Here is a 22,437-nt window from a genome sequence, read left to right on the forward strand (position 1 = left end):
GCCGCACCTGCGCAAGGATATTTTGGCCTTGGAGGGAGTGCAGAGGAGGTTTACTAGGCTGATACCGGAGTTGAGGGGGTTGAGCTATGAGGAGAGGCTGAATAAACTAGGCTTGTACTCGTTAGAGTTTAGAAGAATGAGGGGAGATCTCATTGAGACGTATAAGATGATGAATGGGATGGATAGGATAGAGGTGGAGAGACTCTTCCCGCTCAAAAAAGACAGTAGGACTAGGGGGCACAGCCTCAAGATAAAGGGGGGGCGGTTTAGAACGGAGTTGAGGAGGAACTTCTTCACTCAAAGGGTGGTGAATATCTGGAATTCTCTGCCCGTTGAAGTGGTGGAGGCTGCCTCGCTAAATATTTTTAAGAAGCGGGTTGATGGGTTTTTGATAAGAGAGGGGATTAAGGGTTATGGGGAGAGGGCGGGAATGTGGAACTGAGCCACGACAGATCAGCCATGATCTTATTGAATGGCGGGGCAGGCTCGAAGGGCCAGATGGCCTACTCCTGCTCCTATTTCTTATGTTCTTATGAACCTAGTCAGGAGGAAAGGGAAGGTGTACAAAAAGTTCAGGGAACTAGGAGAGGGTTAAGGATCTTGAGGAGTATAAGGACTGTAGAAAGGAGCTTAAAAGGGAAATTAGGAGAGCCAGAAGGGGTCATGAGAAGACCTTGGCGGGTAAGATTAAGGAGAATCCCAAGGCCTTCTATAAATATGTGAAAGGTAAAAGGATGAGAAGAGAAGGGATAGGACCTATAAAAGGTGAAGGGGGAAAGGTCTGTGTGGAACCAGAAGAAATGGCAGAGGTGCTTAATGAGTACTTTGCCTCAGTATTCACAGTGGAAGCTGATCTGGGAGATTTTGCTACGGATTTGCAGCAGATGGAAAAGATTGAGTTTGTGGATATTAAGGTGGAGGATGTGTTAGAACTTTTGAATTCTATCAAGATAGATAAGTCGCCCGGACCAGATGGGATATACCCCAGGATACTGTGGGAAGCGAGGGAAGTGATTGCAGAGCCCCTGGCGATGATCTTTGCGTCGTCAATGGAGACGGGAGAGGTTCCGGAAGATTGGAGGATTGCGGATGTAGTCCCTATTTTCAAGAAAGGGAACAGAGATAGCCCGGGAAATTACCGACCGGTGAGTCTGACCTCAGTGGTTGGTAAGCTGATGGAGAGGCTTCTGAGGGACAAGATTTACGAGCATTTGAAGAGGTTTGACATGATCAGGAATAGTCAGCATGGATTTGTCAAGGGCAGGTCGTGCCTTACAAGCCTAGTTGAGTTCTTCGATAATGCGACTGAACACATTGACGAAGGAAGTGCCGTGGACGTGGTGTACATGGACTTCAGCAAGGCGTTTGATAAGGTCCCCCATGCAAGACTTCTTGAGAAGGTGAGAGGGCATGGGATCCAAGGGCCTTTGGCCTTGTGGATCCAGAACTGGCTTGCCTGCAGAAGACAGAGAGTGGTTGTGGATGGGTCTTTTTCTGAATGGAGGTCAGTCACCAGTGGAGTGCCCCAGGGATCTGTTCTAGGACCCTTGCTGTTTGTCATTTTCATAAATGACCTGGATGAGGAAGTGGAGGGATGGGTGAGTAAGTTCGCTGATGACACGAAGGTCGGTGGTGTTGTGGATGGTCTGGAAGGATGTCAAAAGTTGCAGCAGGACATAAATAGGATGCAGGCATGGGCGGAGAAGTGGCAGATGGACTTCAACGCGGATAAATGCGTAGTCGTCCATTTTGGCAGAACCAACGGGATGAACGAGTACACTATCAAGGGCAGGAGTCTTAGTAGTGTTGAAGAGCAGAAGGATCTTGGGGTCCGGGTCCACAGGACTCTTAAATCGGCCTCGCAGGTGGAAGAGGTGGTCAAGAAGGCGTATGGTGTACTGGCCTTCATTAATCGAGGGATTGAGTTTAGGAGTCGGGAGGTAATGCTGCAACTTTATAAGACCCTTGTCAGGCCTCATTTGGAGTACTGTGCGCAGTTCTGGTCGCCTCACTATAGGAAAGACGTAGAAGCTATTGAAAGGGTACAGAGGAGATTTACAAGGATGTTGCCTGGACTGGGAGGCATGCCTTATGAAGTTAGGTTGAGGGAGCTGGGTCTCTTTTCCCTGGAGAGACGAAGGTTGAGAGGCGACCTGACAGAGGTTTATAAAATGTTGAGAGGATTGGATAGGGTGGATTCTCAGAGGCTATTTCCCAGGGTTGAAATGGTCGCTACGAGAGGACATAGATTTAAGGTGCGGGGAGGAAAGTACAGAAGTGATGTTAGGGGTAAGTTTTTCACTCAGAGGGTGGTGAGTGAGTGGAATCGGCTGCCGTCAGTGGTGGTGGAGGCGAACTCGCTGGGGTCTTTTAAAAGACTTCTGGATGAGTATATGGGGTTTTATGGGATTGGGGGTTATAGATAGGTGTTGACGTGATCGGCGCAACTCGTGGGCCGAAGGGCCTGTTTGTGCTGTAGTGTTCTATGTGACAATAATAAATCAAACTCTAATCCTACAGTTGTTACAGGACCAAACCCTTCCTAAGCCAAGGTGTAGTCTGTACTTGACTGTTTGAATTCTTTGCAATAAACTCCCTCAGTTCCCTCATTTGGAAGGCTTAATTTGAACAACTGAATAACTTCAATTTTTTCATCAGCTGATTACAGTAAGTAGAAGCAGCAGATATTCCAGGGCAAGTATGGAAAGCAGACACTCACCATTCTCCCTGGGCAAAGTGCAGCATGTCTTCAATGTTCAATCCATCACAGACTAGGTGTATTCCCCACAGCCCTGTGTCAGAGTAACATGTATTGAAAGACTGGAAGCTGTGGCCCAGTTTATTCTCAACTGAAATCTGGGCCAGGCGACTTGACTGATTCTGCGCAAAAACAGAAGAAATAAACATTGCACGCGGTCCCCATCAAACACTCCCAGGACAGGTACAGCACGGGGTTAGATACAGAGTAAAGCTCCCTCTACACCGTCCCCCCATCAAACACTCCCAGGACAGGTACAGCACGGGGTTAGATACAGAGTAAAGCTCACTCTACATTGTCCCCCAATCAAACGCTCCCAGGACAGGTACAGCACGGGATCAGATACAGAGTAAAGCTCCCTCTACACTATCCCCCATCAAACACCCCCAGGACAGGTACAGCACGGGATCAGATACAGAGTAAAGCTCCCTCTACACTGTCCCCCATCAAACACTCCCAGGACAGGTACAGCACAAGGTTAGAGTTCACTCTGGTTCTATTAATGAGCCAGACGAGCTGGTCAATTGTTCACCATGCCCTGGTGTACTACGGGTCTGATTGCTTCCTATATTGAATAACATGGCCTGTTCCAGGAACCTTTCAGTAACTTAACATTATCCCATAATCTGCAATAACTTGAATTTATATGGGGCTTTTCACAGTAACTTCATGGCAATGATAATCTAAGCCTACTTGTGACACTAGTAAACTTTATAAGGCACCTTACATGTAGCAAAACATTCCAATGTGCTTCACAGCAGAGTTTTTAAATCAAAGTTTACATTGAGTCAATGAAGGAGAGACTGGGACAGGTACCATAAGCGTGGTCATTGAATGACGTTTTAAGCAGCATCAGTAAAGAGAGATGAAATATCAGAGAGGGTGAGGCTTATTGATGGAATTTCAGAGCTTAAAGCGCAGGTAACTAAGCAAAGGCCACCAATGAGGTGATTAGGCTGCACCAGGCTAGAATTAGAGCACTACAGAGGGTTGCAGGAGGTTCGAAAGGTTCACTCAACTCAATGAAGATGGGATGAGGGGAATTTGTCTCTTTCAGAGTGTCATTAATCTGTGAAATTCTGCTTCCTAGACAGCAGTGGAGATTGGGGTCACTGAATAGACAGATTTTCTGTAGAAGGAGTTGAGGGTTATGGGGAGCAGACAGTCAAGTGCAAATCAATCACGATCTTATTGAATAGCACAGCAGGCTTGAAGGGCTGAATAGCCTCCTCCTGCTTCTGTGATCTTCACCCCTACGGTTTATCGACGGTCGGAGCTACGGGGGAAAAATTTAAAATTGTAGCTTTGCTTCACTTTTGACAAGACAGGAGAAGTGGCTGAGATTGCCCATTGCCATTGTGCCATGAGAGACCATCCTTATGGTGAGGGTTTGAGAGTCTCTCTGAACCTCTCCTGCTGCTGCTCCAGAAACAAAGAGGTGGCTCTCACTTCTACAATTACACACAGCTACTCACCACCCCTCCCCCATACGTGCGGTCCCAGTTTCCAATGAGTGTGCTGGCAATCGAAAGAGGGACCACATCCGGACTGGACGCTCCAACACCCTCCACGGCAATGGCAATGTGTGCTAATGGCAGAGCATCATCCCGCACAAGGATCTGAAACCAAGGAGAAGGAATGTTCAACCTCACAACAGAAACACCTTTCAACTCCAAGCACTGCTAGCTGCTACCAGGATGACAGTACGTATTTACCAAAGTTCATGAAGAAACACAGAATGATGACCAGCACTGAAACTTCCGGTCACTCACATCTGAGAGATGGAAGACTTCAATCAACCGCTGTCTACAAATTTCTCTGTACGTTAGCCTCAATCGCAGCAACTCGCATAATTCATTGTGAACATTGAACTAATGCGCTCTCTGCAGCTTCAGCCGAAGCCAAGCTCTCCAATTCTACAACTTGCCCCAATCTCTAACACGTTAAATCTTCAATTTATTAATTCTGCTAAATCTTTTCCGAATATAATCTGACTTGCCCTCTCCCTAGCAACCAATCCCAATCCCTCGCCCTCTCCCCAGTAATCAATCCCTCACCCTCTCCCCAGTAACCAATCCCAGTCCCTCGTCCTCTCCCCAGTAATCAACCCCATCTCTTCTCCGACGTCAAGGCTCTGGCTCCAGTTGCCTTGCCTGATTGAGGGAGCGAAGCTTTCCTCCTCACCCCTCCCCCAACATTCCATCTTCAATAATGGGGCTTCCACCTTATCCTCAATCTGACTGAAGGTCCGCCTCTCAAACTGCTTCCCCTTTTACTGGTTGCTATTTCCAACCAGGTCAGTAATGCCTCAACTGTTGCCCCTGCTTAAATCAGTGAATGTGGCGCACCATGGAGATGGAAATTGGGAGCTTCTGTTCCAGGCTTAGTACTAGTCGAGGCAGGGAACAGGAAACATGACCAAAAGGCTGATAAGAGGGTAGACGGACTGGTTAGTGACACCGCAGGACTGACCTGACTTCCCGTGAAGCGGCAAGGAGCTAGTACAGGGATCGCATCATTCTTGTACTTGAAGGGAACCCCTCCAAAGTGCTTGCGAGCTAAACCCACCACCTCAGCATGGCGAATACCTGATAGGAGGGGAAGTAGAGCTTACACTGTAATTATCCCACAGACAACACAAACACTCCTTATGCACTGAAATTATCCCTGAAGCCTTGTAAATTTCTTCATTTTAGGTTGTGATTACAAATCATAGAATGAGACAGCACAGGAACAGGCCATTCAACCAATTGTTCCCGTGCTGGTTCTCTGAGAAAGCAATCCAATTATTCTCCTTATCCAGTGTCTTTCCCCAAAAATATTCCCTTTACACATTTATCCATTTCCTCGTTTGAAAGTTCCCACTGAATTTTTAAATTTGATTTATTCTTTGATGGATGTGATTATCTCTAGCTGCCCCTGAACTGAGAAGTTTGCAAGGTCATTTCGGAAGGCAGCTAAGAGTTAACCACATTGCTTCCACTGCATTTTCAGGTGGTATATTCCAGATCACAACAACCCACCATGTAGAAAGTATTCTCATTTCCATTTCTTTGCCAATTACCTCAAGACTGCCTCCTCCTGTTACTATTAGAAAGAGATTTTTATTTACCCTATCAAAATCATAGCTTTAAACACCTTCATTAAATAATGTTTTAACCTGTTCTGCTCAAAGGAGAACAACCTCAGTTATCCAGTCTCTCTTTAACTAAGTTTCTTATCCTGGTACTATTCTCGTAAATCTCCTCCCCACCCGCCTCCTTCGTAAAGTTTGATGCTCAGAATCGGAAACTATACACCAGCAGAGATTGATTGTTTCTCACCTCCTGCTGCAGCCACAACCATTCGGGGAGCTTTGTAATGATTGTTCATGAATTCTGCAAGATTGCTGTGACTCAGAGACCTGAACAGCAGAAAGAAAATGCATCAATCAGAAGAATTAATCTTTATCAGAATATTCAAAGGCAGGCTGTGTGGCCATACTGTGCCTTTAAGAAATGTATTTTAATCATGTTTCTACAGGCCCTGGAAGTTGTCAGCACCATCTGTGACCAGTATCCTTTACTGCTGCTGAAGCAGTATAATAGAAATCATGTTACTTTTAATCTGGACTAACAGTGTTCTGGGGTTTTATGATCCTTTGGGGATTGCTGGGTGGAGCTTAAATAAAAACAAATTACTGCAGATGCTGGAATCTGAAATCAAAAGAGAAAATGCTAGAAAATCTCAGCAAGTCTGACAGCATCTGTGAGCAGAGAAAAGAGCTGATGGTTCGTGTCCAGATGACCTTTTGTACGCTGTAGGGAAGGATGTCCTGAGGCATGGCACATTGGGGAGACCATGCAGACGCTATGACAACAGATGAACGAACACCGCTCGACAATCACCAGGCAAGACTGTTCTCTTCCTGCTGGAGAACACTTCAGCGGTCATGGACATTTGGCCTCCGACCTTTGGGTAAGTGTTCTCCAAGGCAGCCATCATGACACACAACAGCGCAGAGTTGCTGAGCAGAAACTGATAGCCAAGTTCCGCACACATGAGGATGGCTTCAACCAGGATCTTGGGTTCATGTCACACTATCTGTAACCCCCATGACTTGTCAGGGCTTGCAAAATCTCACTAACTGTCCTGTCTGGAGACAATACACATCTCTTTAACCCGTGCTTAACCCTCTCTCCACTCACATTGTCTGTACCTTTAAGACTTGATTAGCTGTAAAAATTCGCATTCCAACCATTATTTTGTAAATTGGATTTGTGTCTTTATATGCCCTGTTTGTGAACAGAACTCCCACTCACCTGATGAAGGGGCAACGCTCCAAAAGCCAGTGGCTTTTGCTACCAAATAAACCCGTTGGACTTTAACCTGGTGTTGTGAGACTTCTTACTGCATTCACCCCAGTCCAACGCCGACATCTCCACATCAAAGGGTCATCTACCAAGGCCAGGCCAATACTATCTTCTCCACCGTACAATCCCGATATACCCATGCATTTCCTATGGCTAATCCACCAAACCTACACATCTTGGGATACTAAGTGGCAATTTAGTATGACCAAAGGGCATTAGTGAACCAGATGGGTTTTTACAACAATCAATATTCCTAATACTGAGAACAGCTTTCTGTTCTAGATTTTAGTAATTGAATTGAAATTCCACCATTTGCTGTGCTAGGATTTGAACCTGTCTCTCAGGCTATTAGCCTGGGCCTTTTGGTTACTAGTCCAGTGGCATCACCACTCCACCACCACCATCTATTTCTCCCACAGTCTTTTGCTGTATTTAACTGGTTTATAAAATCATGATGCGTGCAGATGAGGTGAATAAACGAGGTCTTTTCTCCAGGGTAGGGGAGTTCAAATTTAGAGGGAATAGGTTTAAGGTGGGAGGGGAACCTGCGAGGCAACTTTTTCACAGAGGACATTTGGCATGTCAGCTATGACTCTCATCAACTTTGATAGATGCATCTTAGAAAGCATTATTTTTGGATCTGGGTGTCCAGGTACACAAGTAAGTGGCAACGCAGGTGGAGAAGGTAGTCTAGAAGGCAGTCTAGAAGGCATATGGCATGCTTGCCTTCATCGGTCAGGGCATTGAGTTTAAAAATTGGTAAGTCATGTTGCAGGTCTATTGAACCTTTAGTTAGGCCACACTTGGAATATAGTGTTCAAGCCTGGTCGCCACACTACAAGGAGGATGTGGAGGCTTTGGTGAGGATACAGGAAAGATTTACCAGGATGTTGCTTGGTATGGAGGGCATTAGCTATGAGAGAGGTTGGAGAAACTTGGTTTGTTCTCACTGGAGCGACGGAGGTTGAGGGGAGACCGGATAGAAATCTACAAGATTATGACAGGCATGGGCAGAGTGGATAGTCAGAAGCTTTTTCCCCAGGATGGAAGAGTCAATTACTAGGGGGCACAGGTTTAAGGTGCGAGGGACAAGATTTAAAGGAGATGTACGAGGCAGATTTTTTATACAGAGAGTAGTGGGTACCTGGAACTTGTTGCCGGGGGAGGTAGTGGAAGCGGATATGGTAGTGACTTTTAAGGAGCGTCTTGACAAGTACATGAATAGGATGGGAATAGAGGGATATGATCCTCGGAAGGGTAGGAGGTTTTAGTTAAGTCAGGCAGCATGATTGGTGCAGGCTTGAAGGGCTTGTTCCTGTGCTGTAATTTTCTTTGCTCTGGTTGTATCACAGCTTGGTATGGCTCTTGCTCTGTCCAAGACTGCAAGAAACTACAAAAGATTGTGAATGTAGCCCAGTTCATCAAGCGAACCATCCACTAACTCTGTCTGCACTTCACGCTGCCTTGGCAAAGCAGCCAGCATAATTAAGGACCCCACGCACCCTGGACATTCTCTCTTCCACCTTCTTCCATCAGAAAAAGATACAAAAGTCTGAGGTCACGTACCAACCAACTCAAGGACAGCTTCTTCCTTGCTGCTATCATACTTTTGAATGCATCTACCTTGCATTAAGTTGATCTTTCTCTACACCCTAGCTGTAACTGTAACACTACGTTCTGCACTCTCTCCTTTCCTTCTCTATGAATAATATGCTTCGTCTGTATAGCGCGCAAGAAACAATACTTTTCACTGTGTTAATAACATGACAATAATAAACCAAATCAAATCAGGGAATGGTGTGCATATGGAATAAGCTGCCAAAGGAGGTGGTAGGGGAGGTTACCATTCAAACATTTAGAAGACATTTGGACAGATAGATGGATGGGAAAGGTTCAGCAGGATATGGGCCAAACACTGGCAAATGGGACTAGTTCAATTTAGGAAAGCTGGTCAGCACAGGCAAGTTGAGTCGAAGGACCTTCTTCCATGCTGTAACCTCTGGACTCTAATTCACCTAACCCGCAAATCTATGGAGTGTGGAAGGAAACTGGAGCACCCAGAGGAAACCGACACAGACACAGGGAGAATGTGCAGGCTCCACACAGATAGTGACCCAAGCTGGGAATTGAACCTGGGTCCCTGGAGCCATGAGGCAGCAGCACTAACCACCGTGTCGACAAAAGTAATGCAAATGTTGAATCAAATTGAGCATTGACCAAAGTCAAAACAAAACATTACTGCAGAAGGAAGATGGCTGTGGCATTTGGAGGTCAATCATCTCAACTCCAGGACATTTCTACAGGAGTTCCTCAGGGTAGTGTCCCAAACATCTTCAGCTACTTCATTAATGACCTTCCTGCCATCATAAGGTCAGAAGAGGGGATGTTCTTTTTGTTTTAACTATATTCATGGGATATGGGCACTGATGGCTATGCCTGTAGCTATTGTCCATCCCTAGTTGCCCTGGTGAAGATGGTGGTGAGCAATGACCCCACAAAAGAACAAAACAAATCCACTGACACAGGATATTACAGTTTGCAGAGGGACATAGATGAGTTGCAGAGCTGGGCTGAGCGGTGGCAAATGGAGTTTAATGCGGAAAAGTGTGAGGTGATTCACTTTGGTAAGAGTAACAGGAGTACAGAATATAGGGCTAATGGAAGGACTCTTAGTAGTGTTGATGAGCAGAGAGATCTCGGGGTACATGTGCATAGATCCCTGAAAGTTGGCATCCAGGTTGATAAGGTTGTTAAGAAGGCGTACGGTGTGTTAGCTTTTATTGGTAGAGGGATTGAATTTCGGAGCCGTGAGGTCATGTTGCAACTGTACAAAACTCTGATGCGGCCGCACTTGGAGTATTGTGTACAGTTCTGGTCGCCGCATTATAAGAAAGATGTGGAGGCATTGGAAAGGGTGCAGAGGAGGTTTACCAGGATGTTGCCTGGTATGGTGGGAATGTCTTACGAGGAAAGGCTGAGGGACTTGAGGTTATTTTCGTTAGAAAGAAGGTGGTTAAGAGGTGACCTAATTGAGGCATACAAGATGATCAGGGGGTTAGATAGGGTGGACAGTGAGAGCCTTTTTCCTCAGATGGCGATGGCTAACACGAGGGGACATAGCTTTAAATTAAGGAGTGGTAGTTATAGGACGGATGTCAGAGGTAGGTTCTTTACTCAGAGGGTAGTAAGGGCGTGGAATGCCCTGCCTGCAGCAGTTGTGGACTCGCCAACATTAAGGGCGTTCAAATGGTCAGTGGATAGGCATATGGATAACATTGGAATAGTTTAGATTAGAGGGTCATTAGATTGCGCCAACCAGTGGAACCAACGTTGAGGGCCGAAGAGCCTGTACTGCGCTGTAATGTTCTATGTTCACTCACTTGATGTTCTCAGTGGGTCCCACCACTGTGTAGCCAAGGGGCGTTCCCTGGAAGGCAGTGGCATGAAGATAATCGAAAACGACCTCCTCTAGGTTACTCTCCATCTCATGCATCTCCTGCAGGATCAGCTTACGTCCACGTTCCGTTTCAGCTTCTGACGGTGAACTGCTCTGTATTAGATCACCAAGCAACTCCATAGCTGCAAAAGGCAAATGCATCAGCTGAACTGTGTGTGACTTTAACCAGGGGAGAAGCTGCTTGAAACAGCTGTAACTAGCATAACTATGACAGTAAACAACAGAGCTTGATCAGTTTAACAAGCATTAACTAGCTAAGACCAGTTTAACCGGACAGTAACTAGCAGAGCTATCGTGACAGTATCTAGCTATGACAGCAGTACATAGGGAAGTGTGTTAATATCATTCACAGATGGCTGATACTTCTTTCCCCTCTCTATTCACTGCTGGCATGTAGTAGGTTTGGATTTCCATCATAACTAAGACACCCCTCCCCCCTTTTCACCAATGAATGCAGATATAAATTTAATACAAAATTTGCCACCAATCCTTTCAACAATTAGAGGAAAAGTTATGACTGAGCCCAATTCTCTCCTATACATTTTCACCGAGATCCTGATAGGCTGAGGATCTGATCCACAGGCACCGGGGGCAAGGGCCGGCACCAGGCACCCACTGACACGGGGGCAAGGGCCGGCACCAGGGGCCCACTGACACGGGGGCAAGGGCCGGCACCAGGGGCCCACTGACACGGGGGCAAGGGCCGGCACCAGGTGCCCACTGACACGGGAATAATTCTGTACGTTTCAAATGAATTTTGAGCAAAACACCACCTGTTAAAATGCTGAGGGTGTCACACAATTAGAATCTTAGAGCTATACAGCATGGAAATAGGCCTTTTGGACCAACTTGTCAAGGCTGATCAGGTTTCCTATGCTGAACTAGTCACATTTACCTGTGTTTGGCCCATATCCTTCTAAATTTTTCCCAGCCACGTACCTGTCTAAATGTCTTTTAGATGATGTAATTGTACCCGCCTCTACCACTCCTCTGGCAGCTTATTCCATACATGCACCGCACTGTGTGTAAAAAAGTTACCTCTCAGGTCCTTTTAAATCTGTCCCCTTTCACCTTAATCCTAGTTTTGGAATCTCCTACCTCGGTTATTCAACTTATCTGCGCCCCTCAATTTTATAAACAAATTAAATACATCAAAAGACTGTGGGAGAAGTAGATGGTGCTGTAGTGGTGATGCCACTGGGGACAAAGGTTCAAATCTCACCACAGCAACTGGTGGAATTTAAAAATTCAATTACTAAAATCTGGAAATGAAAGTTACTCTCAGTAATAGTAACAATGAAAACTATCATTGATTGTTGTACAAACCCATCTGGTTTACTAATGCCCTCGAAGGAAGGAAATCTGCTATCCTTACCTGGTCTGGCCTACATGTGGCTCCAGAGCCACAGCTATGTGGTTGACTCTTAAATGTTTACCCAGCAACACCACATCCCATGAAAGAATGAAGTATAAAACTGAATAGCTCTTTCAAAAAACTAGCAACAACACAATGGGCCAAATTACCTCCTTCTGTGGGAAATATTCACACCAGTCTTAAGGGAGTTTATATCAATACAAATCCTGGTTACAGATAAAAGCACCAAATCAACATTCTGATTATTAAAAATACTGTGGGAATATTTCACACCTTTTGGCAAATCCTTGGCCAATGACTTCATGTAGTAAGCAGTCTGTTCACGGGAGGTGTACGCACTCAGATGAGCCCCCAAGCTCTCCACCTCCTCCTCCAGCTGAGAATGTTTCTTGGTTCCCTGAAAACAGGACAATTTAACATTTCAAACTGGTCTTCCGAAATATTCTGTTGTATCCAGTTCGCCCCCTCATTACCACTGCATCCCTGGACATTGTTGTTCATGACCCAATTCTCCTCAATTCAGTGTGATCCAAAACTGTCACACTCCCATCAAAAAGCAGTGAACACTCATGTCTGAGTGTCACCTGAAGTTGAGTTTTCATATTTTTAAAAAGCAGAGGATCATTCAGCCCAAAGGGTTTTCAGAGAGCAGGCTAGTTAGATCCACCCCCACTCTTTATCTAAACCCATCTTTCACAGAGGAGGTTTACCAGGATGTTGCCTGGTATGGTGGGAAGGTCTTATGGGGAAAGGCTGAGGGACTTGAGGCTGTTCTCGTTAGAGAGAAGGTTAAGAAGTGACTTAATAGAGGCATACAAGTTGATCAGAGGATTAGATAGGGTGGACAGTGAGAGCCTTTTTCCTCGGGTGGAGTTGGCTAGCATGAGGGGACATAGCTTTAAACTGAGGAGTGAAAGATATAGGACGGATGTCAGAGGTAGGTTCTTTACTCAGAGTAGTAAGGGTGTGGAATCCCCGCCTGCAGCAGTAGTGGACTCGCCAACTTTAAGGGTATTTAAACGGTCATTGGATAAACATATGGATGATATTGGAATAGTGTAGGTTAGATGGGCTTTAGATTGGTTTCACAGGTTGGCGCAACATCGAGGGCCAAAGGGCCTGTACTGCGCTGTGATGTTCTATGTATTTTTCAATTGACTCTGTGCCCACCTGTCAACAGTGGTAACGGATTTGCTACTTTGCCCCAATTTCTATTGCCCATGGAGGGGGGGGAAGCTGGACACTCCCATAGCCTACCTTCAGAACCACATGTTCCAGGAAGTTTGAAACTCCATTATTTTTTTCATTTTCGTACCGGCTTCCAACTTCGATCCACACACCGACCTGCACAAAGAGAGAGTAGTCAGAGCAGCAATTCACAAACAGCAACACATCATTCCACCAGAAACACCCTGCTCTGGACTCAGAGGCTGCAATCCTTGTACACCACGTCACTGAACAGACACAAGCTTGAGCAGTCACATAAGAACAAGGAGCAGAAGTAGGCCATCTGGCCCCTCGAGCCTGCTCCGCCATTCAATAAGATCATGGCTGATCTTTTTGCAGACTCAGCTCCACTTACCCACCCGCTCACTATAACCCTTAATTCATAGAACATAGAACACGACAGCACAAACAGGCCCTTCGGCCCACAAGTTGCACCGATCACATCTATACCTACCAAACCATAGAACTATCTGTAACTTGCAATGCCATTAGATCCCATATACTCATCCAGAAGTCTTTTAAAAGACCCCAGCAAGTTCGCCTCTACCACCACCGACGGCAGCCGAATCCACTCACTCACCACCCTCCGAGTGAAAAACTTACCCCTGACATCTCCTCTGTACTTGCTGCCCAGCACCTTAAACCTGTGTCCTCTCGCAGCGACCATTTCAGCCCTGGGAAATAGCCTTCAAGAATCCATCCCATCTATTCCTCTCAACGTTTTATAAACCTCTATCAGGTCGCCTCTCAACCTTCGTCTCTCCAGGGAGAAGAGTCCCAGCTCCCTCAACCTATCTTCATAAGGCACGCCTCCCAATCCAAGCAACATCCTTGTAAATCTCCTCTGCACTCTCTCAATAGCTTCCACGTCCTTCCTGTAGTGAGGCGACCAGAACTGCGCACAGTAGTCCAAGTGGGGTCTGACAAGGGTCCTATAAAGTTGCAGCATTACCTCCCGACTCCTAAACTCAATCCCTCGATTAACGAAGGCCAGTACACCATACGCCTTCTTGACCACATCCTCCACCTGGGAGGCTGATTTAAGAGTCCTATGGACCCGGACCCCAAGATCCTTCTGCTCTTCAACCCAGCTAAGACTCCTACTCTTGATATTGTACTCCTGCATCCTGTTGGTCCTGCCAAAACAGACCACTACACATTTATCCGGGTTGAAGTCCATCTGCCACTTCTCCGCCCAGTCTTGCATCCTATCTATGTCACGCTGCAACTTCTGACATCCCTCCAGACTATCCACAACACCACCAACCTTCGTATCGTCGGCGAACTTACTAACCCATCCCTCCACTTCCTCATCCAGGTCATTTATGAAAATGACAAACAGCAAGGGTCCTAGAACAGATCCCTGGGGCACTCCACTGGTGACCGACCTCCATGCAGAAAAAGACCCAACCACAACCACTCTCTGCCTTCTGCAGGCAAGCCAGTTCTGGATCCACAAGGCCAAAGCCCCTTGGATCCCATGCCCTCTCACTTTTTCAAGAAGTCTTGCATGGGGGACCTTATCAAACGCCTTGCTGAATTCCTTTACTGTTCAAAAATTTATCTATCCTTGCCTTAAAAACATTCAAAGAGGTAGCCTCAACTGCTTTACTCTGCAGGGAAATCCACAGATTCACAACCATTTGTGTGAAGAAGTTTCTCCTCAACTCAGTCCTAAATCTGCTCCCCCTTATTTTGAGGCTGTGCCTCCTAGTTCTAGTTTCACCCGCCTGTGGAAACAGCTTCCTTGCTTCTATCTTATCTATTCCTCTGGTGCCTTTGGGCCAGGAGAATAACTGTGGTTCCAGCTCACTCCCTCACAGCAGCTACTAAAACATATCAGTGCACCGATCTAGAATGATGCCAGTATCTGCGATGCCTTCCTAGCCAAATAGTTTACCGAAATTCACTGTTCAAACTATCACAAAAGGTAGCCATTTGAGAGAAAATTGGGAAGGGGACATGGAGCTCTGAGAAAGTGAAGAGTCGGGACTATAAGCAGAGGAGAAAGATTGTCTAGAAAAGAGGAAGAAAGCTGGTGCAACATCAACAAATGAGTTTAACTTTGGGGCGATAGAAACTGGTTCATTCCCACCCACCCCGATGAAAGAGGATTCAGCAGAAAGCAGTGCTTTGAGGAGACAGTCTTGAAGAATGGAGCAGCAGCAAGTACACTCACTGTACACGTGGGATGATCAGACTCCTCCGTGGCAACTCGCACCCCATTGTCCAGGGTTGAGAGCTGGGTCTCTGGGATATTAGCGACAGTCTGAGCATAGGACACAGAGCCCTGAAACCGCTTGGCAGCAAACAGAGTCGGCTAAATGGGAAAGAACAGCAGTCAGCTCAGCACGGATTCTCCCCCATCACCTCAAAACCCAACCACACCCCTCCCCCGGTACAGTGCCAAAACCCACCCCACACAGAACATCCCCAAAGCCCACCCACCCCCCCGGAACATCCCCAAAGCCCGCCCACCCCCCCACCCCCGGAACATCCCCAAAGCCCGCCCACCCCCCCTCCCCCGGAACATCCCCAAAGCCCGCCCACGCCCCCCCTCCCCCGGAACATCCCCAAAGCCCGCCCACGCCCCCCCTCCCCCGGAACATCCCCAAAGCCCGCCCACGCCCCCCTCCCCCGGAACATCCCCAAAGCCCGCCCACGCCCCCCTCCCCCGGAACATCCCCAAAGCCCGCCCACGCCCCCCTCCCCCGGAACATCCCCAAAGCCCGCCCACGCCCCCCTCCCCCGGAACATCCCCAAAGCCCGCCCACGCCCCCCTCCCCCGGAACATCCCCAAAGCCCGCCCACGCCCCCCTCCCCCGGAACATCCCCAAAGCCCGCCCACGCCCCCCTCCCCCGGAACATCCCCAAAGCCGGCCCACCCCCCCAGAACATCCCCAAAGCCCGCCCACGCCCCCCTCCCCCAGAACATCCCCAAAGCCCGCCCACCCCCCCGGAACATCCCCAAAGCCCGCCCACACCCCCCTCCCCCGGAACATCCCCAAAGCCCACCCACCCCCCCGGAACATCCCCAAAGCCCGCCCACCCCCCCGGAACATCCCCAAAGCCCGCCCACACCCCCTTCCCCCGGAACATCCCCAAAGCCCACCCACCCCCCCGGAACATCCCCAAAGCCCACCTCCACAGAATACCCACACAAACCCCCTCCCAGAACACTCCCAAAGCCAAACACACTCACAGGGTCCCCCAAAACCCAAATCCCCCAGTTCCCCAACCTCAACCCCATCAACCCAAACCATCAACCCTCCCAGACACCCCCAACCCCCCCCCGATCCCCCAAACAATAAACCCCACCAGCTCAACCCCCCCCCCAACCAAATTACACAGTACCTCCCACCCCCTTGGCCTCTATTTGACCTTCTCACTCTCAGGCTCCGCTCTCCGTCCCGGGCCTCCGCCTGACTTTCAGCCGGTGCCCACTCCCTGGTCGCTTCTTCCCGTCTCCCCCGGCCCAGACCCCGTTCCGGCGCCGGGCTCGGGTACTCACTCTGCGGGCCCGAAGGAACGCGTTCCCCGCTCGGAAAACCGCCGCCGCCGCCGCCATGTCTACTCAGCCGGGGAGGATGCGCGCGCAACAACACGGCGGCCCGGCGGTATCACTGCTCCAGTCACAGCGTCTCCCTCCGACCGGGCGGTATCACTGCTCCGGTCACACCGCCACCCTGCGACCGGGCGGTATTACTGCTCCAGTCACACCGCCACCCTGCGACCAGGCGGTATCACTGTTCCAGCCACCGCGCCACCGTGCGGTATTACTGCTCCAGTCACCCTGCGACCGGGCAGTATTACTGCTCCAGTCACAGCGCCACCCTGCGACCGGGCGGTATCAGTGCTCCTGTCACAGCGCCACCGTCGGCCTGGCGGTATCACTCCTCCTGCCAATCTGCGGCCGGATGCTCGGTTTCCTTCCATAGTTGGAAAGATGTGCTGGTGAGGGGAGGTGGGGGGGCATCGGCTGTGCTAAATTCGCCCTCAGTGTTCCCGAACAGGTGCCGGAGTGTGGCGACTGGGGGAATTTTCACTGTAACTTCGTTGCGGTGTTAATATAAGCCGCCTTGTGACAATAATAAATAAATCAATTTGCTGCAATCTAACGGAACTTTCCAGACTCTGGCGAATTTGAGAAAATTAAAACCTGCAGCCTGGGTTCTGGGATCCAGGATGTGGAGATGCCGGCATTGGACTGGAGTAAACACAGTGAGAAGTCTCTCAACACTAGGTTAAAGTCCAGCAGGTTTATTTAGTAATAAACACCACAAGCTGTCGGGGCTTTGCCCCTTTGTCAGGTGAGTGGGGAGTTCTGATCACAAACCGGAGTTACACAGACACACACACTCCATTCACAAAACACTCCAACCCCAGGCCAACATTCCAGGCTGCAGCCAATGGGGGGTCTTGATACTGAAAGGTGGGTGTGGGAGCACCAATCGGACTCTGGTAGTTCTGAGCTTGCTGATTGGCTGATTCCCTGTTCCTGAGCCAATCAGCAGGCAATTGAGATGAGCCTCGGGCTGTGATTGGTGGAGCCCCTTTTGAGCGGGAAACCCTGTGCCTTGGCGATGGTGAATTGGGGGCGGTTTGGGCGGATCCGGATTGGCTGCTCGCAGCTTCCAGAACTTTCCCTCAGTCAGAGCCGGCAGCCTGAGGCAGCAGTGAGGTCCCCCTCCTCACATCGGAGAGTCAGCCTGAGAGGCCTCAGTGAGGAGAGGCACTGGCCAGTGAGGGACTGAGGAGGGCGGGTCCGGAGCCCCAGGGCTGAGGAGGGAGGGAGGGAGGGACCAGAGCCCCAGGGCTGAGGAGGGAGGGAGGGAGGGACCAGAGCCCCAGGGCTGAGGAGGGAGGGACCAGAGCCCCAGGGCTGAGGAGGGAGGGAGGGACCGGAGCCCCAGGGCTGAGGAGGGGGGGACCGGAGCCCCAGGGCTGAGGAGGGAGGGAGGGAGGGAGGGACCGGAGCCCCAGGGCTGAGGAGGGAGGGACCGGAGCCCCAGGGCTGAGGAGGGAGGGAGGGACCGGAGCCCCAGGGCTGAGGAGGGAGGGACCGGAGCCCCAGGGCTGAGGAGGGAAGGAGGGAGGGAGGGAGGGACCGGAGCCCCAGGGCTGAGGAGGGAGGGACCGGAGCCCCAGGGCTGAGGAGGGAGGGAGGGACCGGAGCCCCAGGGCTGAGGAGGGAGGGAGGGAGGGACCGGAGCCCCAGGGCTGAGGAGGGAGGGAGGGAGGGACCGGAGCCCCAGGGCTGAGGAGGGAGGGAGGGAGGGACCGGAGCCCCAGGGCTGAGGAGGGAGGGAGGGAGGGACCGGAGTCCTAGGGCTGAGGAGGGAGGTGAGGGTGAGGCCATACCCTCGCCTGGCAGCCTGAGGCAACAGTGAGGTCGACAGGACAACCTGACCCCCCGAGCTGAGGGAAGTGGCTCTTTGTGAAAATTCACATTGACTGATCTGTCTTCATTGCAATCAATATGAAGCCACACAATGAATCTGAGAATCAGAAATGCAGAAAGTTGAAGGTCAGAGGATGGAGCTTGGCACAAAAACAGTTTGCTGTTTTACTTTTTTTTGAAGTATTGAGCAATGCATAAACTGCACATACATCCCCAACAACATCAACGACAAGTTTTGGTCATTTGTCTGATGACGTTGACTTGCTGATTTCTGGAGACAACAATTGTCAGAAAACCTTGAACCTGAAGTGGATTCTGAAATGGGAATGGAACAACAAGATACTGTTCTAGCTCATTCTGAGGGAAGAAACCTACCTTGAAGACATTGCCTTATGGCCAAAATCCATTCCACTGAGTATGATAGAATATTTCACAATAAATAGACCAGAGAATAAAGATGATATGGAACATTTGAGAAAGAGTTTGAGCTGTGAGGCTGAAAGCAGTTTCAAATTCCTCATGAGTCCTGTTTTTTGAGGGTGTTGAGCAATGACATGCTGAAAAGGAGAAATTGGTCGTTTTGTTAATCTCTAAGGCTGTCCACTGTTTGCAAATTGTTCCCTGACCCCAGTAAAGGGTAACAGACATCGGTCAATGGGTACCTTAACTGGAGAAATGTTGGAAGATTATGAAACTTCCAAAAGCCACATTAAAACTATGTGTTCATTCAGAGATTGATCCCGTGTTATTGGCTCAGTTTGAAAGGGAATGTTCTCAGGAGGGAAATGCTGAGTGTTGTTGCCACAATCAAAATGCTGTCTTCTCTGGAACTTCCTTTAAGAGGAAAAGATGAGTCATTCTGAGCAATTTTTTAGCCTGTCTTGAATATCTTTGTGAATTTGACCAGCTTGTCAAAGAGCATTTGAAAAGCTATCAATGTTGTGGCTGAGAGAAGACCAACTTTTTAACATTCAAAACCTACAATGACTTCATCACTATAACGGCAGAGTGGCTCAGAAATTCACTGATGAAGTAAAAGATGCCAAATACTATTCCATAATAGTTCAACACCAGCTGTGAATCATGTAGATCAATTAACATTAATTTTAAGATATGTGACCCCCCCCCACCACCGATGGTAAAGTTGTAAATTTATTTATTTCCAGCTACAATCTATATTTCTGTGCGCTTGGAGACAACTGTTTTGGAAATCTTTGCAAATTTAGATTTGGACATTGTCATGGACAGAGTTTTAATAATGCCACAAACATGGCAGGAAAATATTCGGGTCTACAAGAAAGACTGAACAATGCAACCCCCTGTGCATTATTCATCCCATGTTCCAGTTACTCCTTGAATTTAACTTGCAACACAGCAGCTGAATCATGTGAGGCAGCCATACATTTTTTTGACTTTGTTCAAAACTTGTATACCTTTTTATTCAGTTTTCATGCATCAGTGGAACATGCTAGAAACATGCTTGGAGCAGGCACGTGGAAAACATTTGAAGGTCAGAAGAATTGATGACACCAGGTGGTCCGCTTGTGCAGATGCTGTTTTGAATTTGAAACTAACTTTATTGCTGTAAAGGAATGCTGATTAGACATAGCCACATCAAATTCAGAGAAACCACATATGTAATCTGAAGCAAAATCCTTAGCAGAGAAGTTTGAAAGGTATGATGTTACAGATTATACTATTTTGTGGGACTGTTGCTACAATGGATCAGCAAATCACTACAAAATGTTGATGCAAATTTATTAAATGCATCGCAATTGTTGCCCTTAGTTACAAGTTTTGTCATTGAAGTTCGAAATGATTACAACTCTGGAACATAAGAACATAAGAAATAGGAGCAGGAATAGGCCATCTAGCCCTTCGAGCCTGCCCCGCCATTCGGTAAGATCATGGCTGATCTGTCGTGCCTCAGTTCCACATTCCCGCCCTCTCCCCATTACCCTTAATCCCCTTGCCTATCAAAAACCTATCAACCCGCGTCTTAAAAATATTTAGCGAGGCAGCCTCCACCACTTCAACGGGCAGAGAATTCCAGAGATTCACCACCCTTTGAGTGAAGAAGTTCCTCCTCAACTCCGTTCTAAACTGCCCCCCCTTATCTTGAGGCTGTGCCCTCTAGTCCTACTGTCCTTTCTCAGCGGGAAGAGCCTCTCCACCTCTATCCTATCCATCCCATTCATCATCTTATACGTCTCAATGAGATCTCCCCTCATTCTTCTAAACTCTAACGAGTACAAGCCTAGTTTATTCAGCCTCTCCTCATAGTTCAACCCCCTCAACTCCAGTATCAGCCTAGTAAACCTCCTCTGCACTCCCTCCAAGGCCAAAATATCCTTGCGTAAGTGCGGCGACCAAAACTGCACACAGTACTCCAGCTGCGGCCTCACCAGTGCCCTATACAGCTGCAGCAAGACCTCCCTACTTTTATATTCAATCCCCTTCGCTATGAAGGCCAGCATCCCATTCGCCTTCCTGACCACCTGCTGCACCTGCAGGCTGGGTTTTTGCGACTCGTGCAGAAGGACCCCGAGGTCCCTCTGCACCGTCGCCTGCTGCAGTTTTTCGCCACGTAAGTAATAGTCCTTCCTACCATTATTCCGACCAAAGTGGACAACTTCACATTTGCCAACATTAAATTCCATTTGCCAGTTCCTGGCCCATTCGCCCAGCCTATCTAGATCCTTCTGCAGACTCTCCACACCCTCCGCGCAATTTGCCGTTCCACCAATCTTGGTGTCATCAGCAAATTTCGACACCATACACTCGGTTCCCTTCTCCAGATCATCTATATAAATGGTAAATAGCTGAGGCCCCAGCACTGACCCCTGGGGCACTCCACTAGTCACCAACTGCCAATCCCAATAGCACCCATTGATCCCCCACTCTCTGCCTCCTATTTGACAGCCAATCCCCTATCCACGCTAACACCCTACCCCCAACTCCATGCCCCCTGACCTTCTGTAATAACCTCTTGTGCGGCACCTTATCAAACGCCTTCTGAAAATCAAGAAACACCACATCCATCGGCTCTCCTCTATCCACCGCCCTAGACACATCCTCATAGAGCTCCAATAAATTCGTCAGACACGACTTCCCCTTAACGAAACCGTGCTGCTTCTGCTCTATCAAACAATTCTCCTCAAGATGCCTCGCTATTTTCTCCTTGATCATGGATTCTAACATTTTACCTACAACAGACGTTAAACTAACCAGCCTATAATTCCCTGCCTTTTGCCTGCCACCCTTCTTAAACAACGGCATAATATTAGCTGTTTTCCAATCTTCTGGTACTTCCCCGGAATCCAGTGATGTTTGGAAAATAATCACCAAGGCATCCACTATCACCTCGGCCATTTCTTTCAGAACACTTGGATTCATTCCATCCGGTCCTGGGGACTTGTCCACAATCAGTCCTTCCAGTCTGTCGAGCACCGCCTCTCTAGTAACAATAATGTCATCCAGGCCCTCCACTCCTACCATCTTTCCATCACAGAGACACATTAACAAAGAATACAGGCCATTCTGATGAGAAGTGCACAAGACGCAGGAAGCTATTTTTTGATGAAACTAGAGACAATGAAAACATTTTAAAAGGGAAAGAGAAGATCATCATTGAGACTGCCAATGTTATTTGTAACATGATGGTGTGATTGCAGAGTAGAAATGAATCTCTGAAGAAAACTATTGAACAATTTTCCAAGCTTTTCAACAGAGGTGTAGATGAGAATGCTAAGAGCTGATACAGTAAAAAATGAACTGGATTCTACTGGGAGGATATGGACACAAATTTTTCTGAAGATAAAGTGAAAGCTCATTTGTTTCATTGACCATGATGAGCTCTGTAATTGA

The 22,437-nt window shown here is 48.3% G+C and overlaps 1 protein-coding gene across 1 annotated transcript in view; it reads right to left on the minus strand.

Moving 5' to 3' along the window:
• LOC145339483 (cytochrome b-c1 complex subunit 1, mitochondrial-like) overlaps positions 1–16,790 on the minus strand; it is a 29,053-nt gene extending 12,263 nt beyond the window's left edge. Inside the window, exons 1-9 of the mRNA XM_080183952.1 lie at positions 16,681–16,790; positions 15,349–15,489; positions 13,200–13,286; positions 12,216–12,339; positions 10,491–10,689; positions 6,082–6,161; positions 5,231–5,346; positions 4,234–4,377; positions 2,720–2,880 (exon numbers count right to left, since the gene is read on the minus strand). Of these exons, the coding sequence (XP_080040078.1) occupies positions 2,720–2,880; positions 4,234–4,377; positions 5,231–5,346; positions 6,082–6,161; positions 10,491–10,689; positions 12,216–12,339; positions 13,200–13,286; positions 15,349–15,489; positions 16,681–16,737 (1,109 nt within the window). The 5' untranslated portion in view covers positions 16,738–16,790. The remainder of the gene's footprint in view (positions 1–2,719; positions 2,881–4,233; positions 4,378–5,230; positions 5,347–6,081; positions 6,162–10,490; positions 10,690–12,215; positions 12,340–13,199; positions 13,287–15,348; positions 15,490–16,680) is intronic.
• Between the last annotated feature and the right edge of the window lie 5,647 nt (positions 16,791–22,437).

The sequence above is a fragment of the Carcharhinus amblyrhynchos genome, unplaced genomic scaffold, assembly GCF_965287045.1.
Source record: "Carcharhinus amblyrhynchos unplaced genomic scaffold, sCarAmb.v2.hapA scaffold_494, whole genome shotgun sequence".
In the NCBI taxonomy this organism is placed as follows: domain Eukaryota; kingdom Metazoa; phylum Chordata; class Chondrichthyes; order Carcharhiniformes; family Carcharhinidae; genus Carcharhinus; species Carcharhinus amblyrhynchos.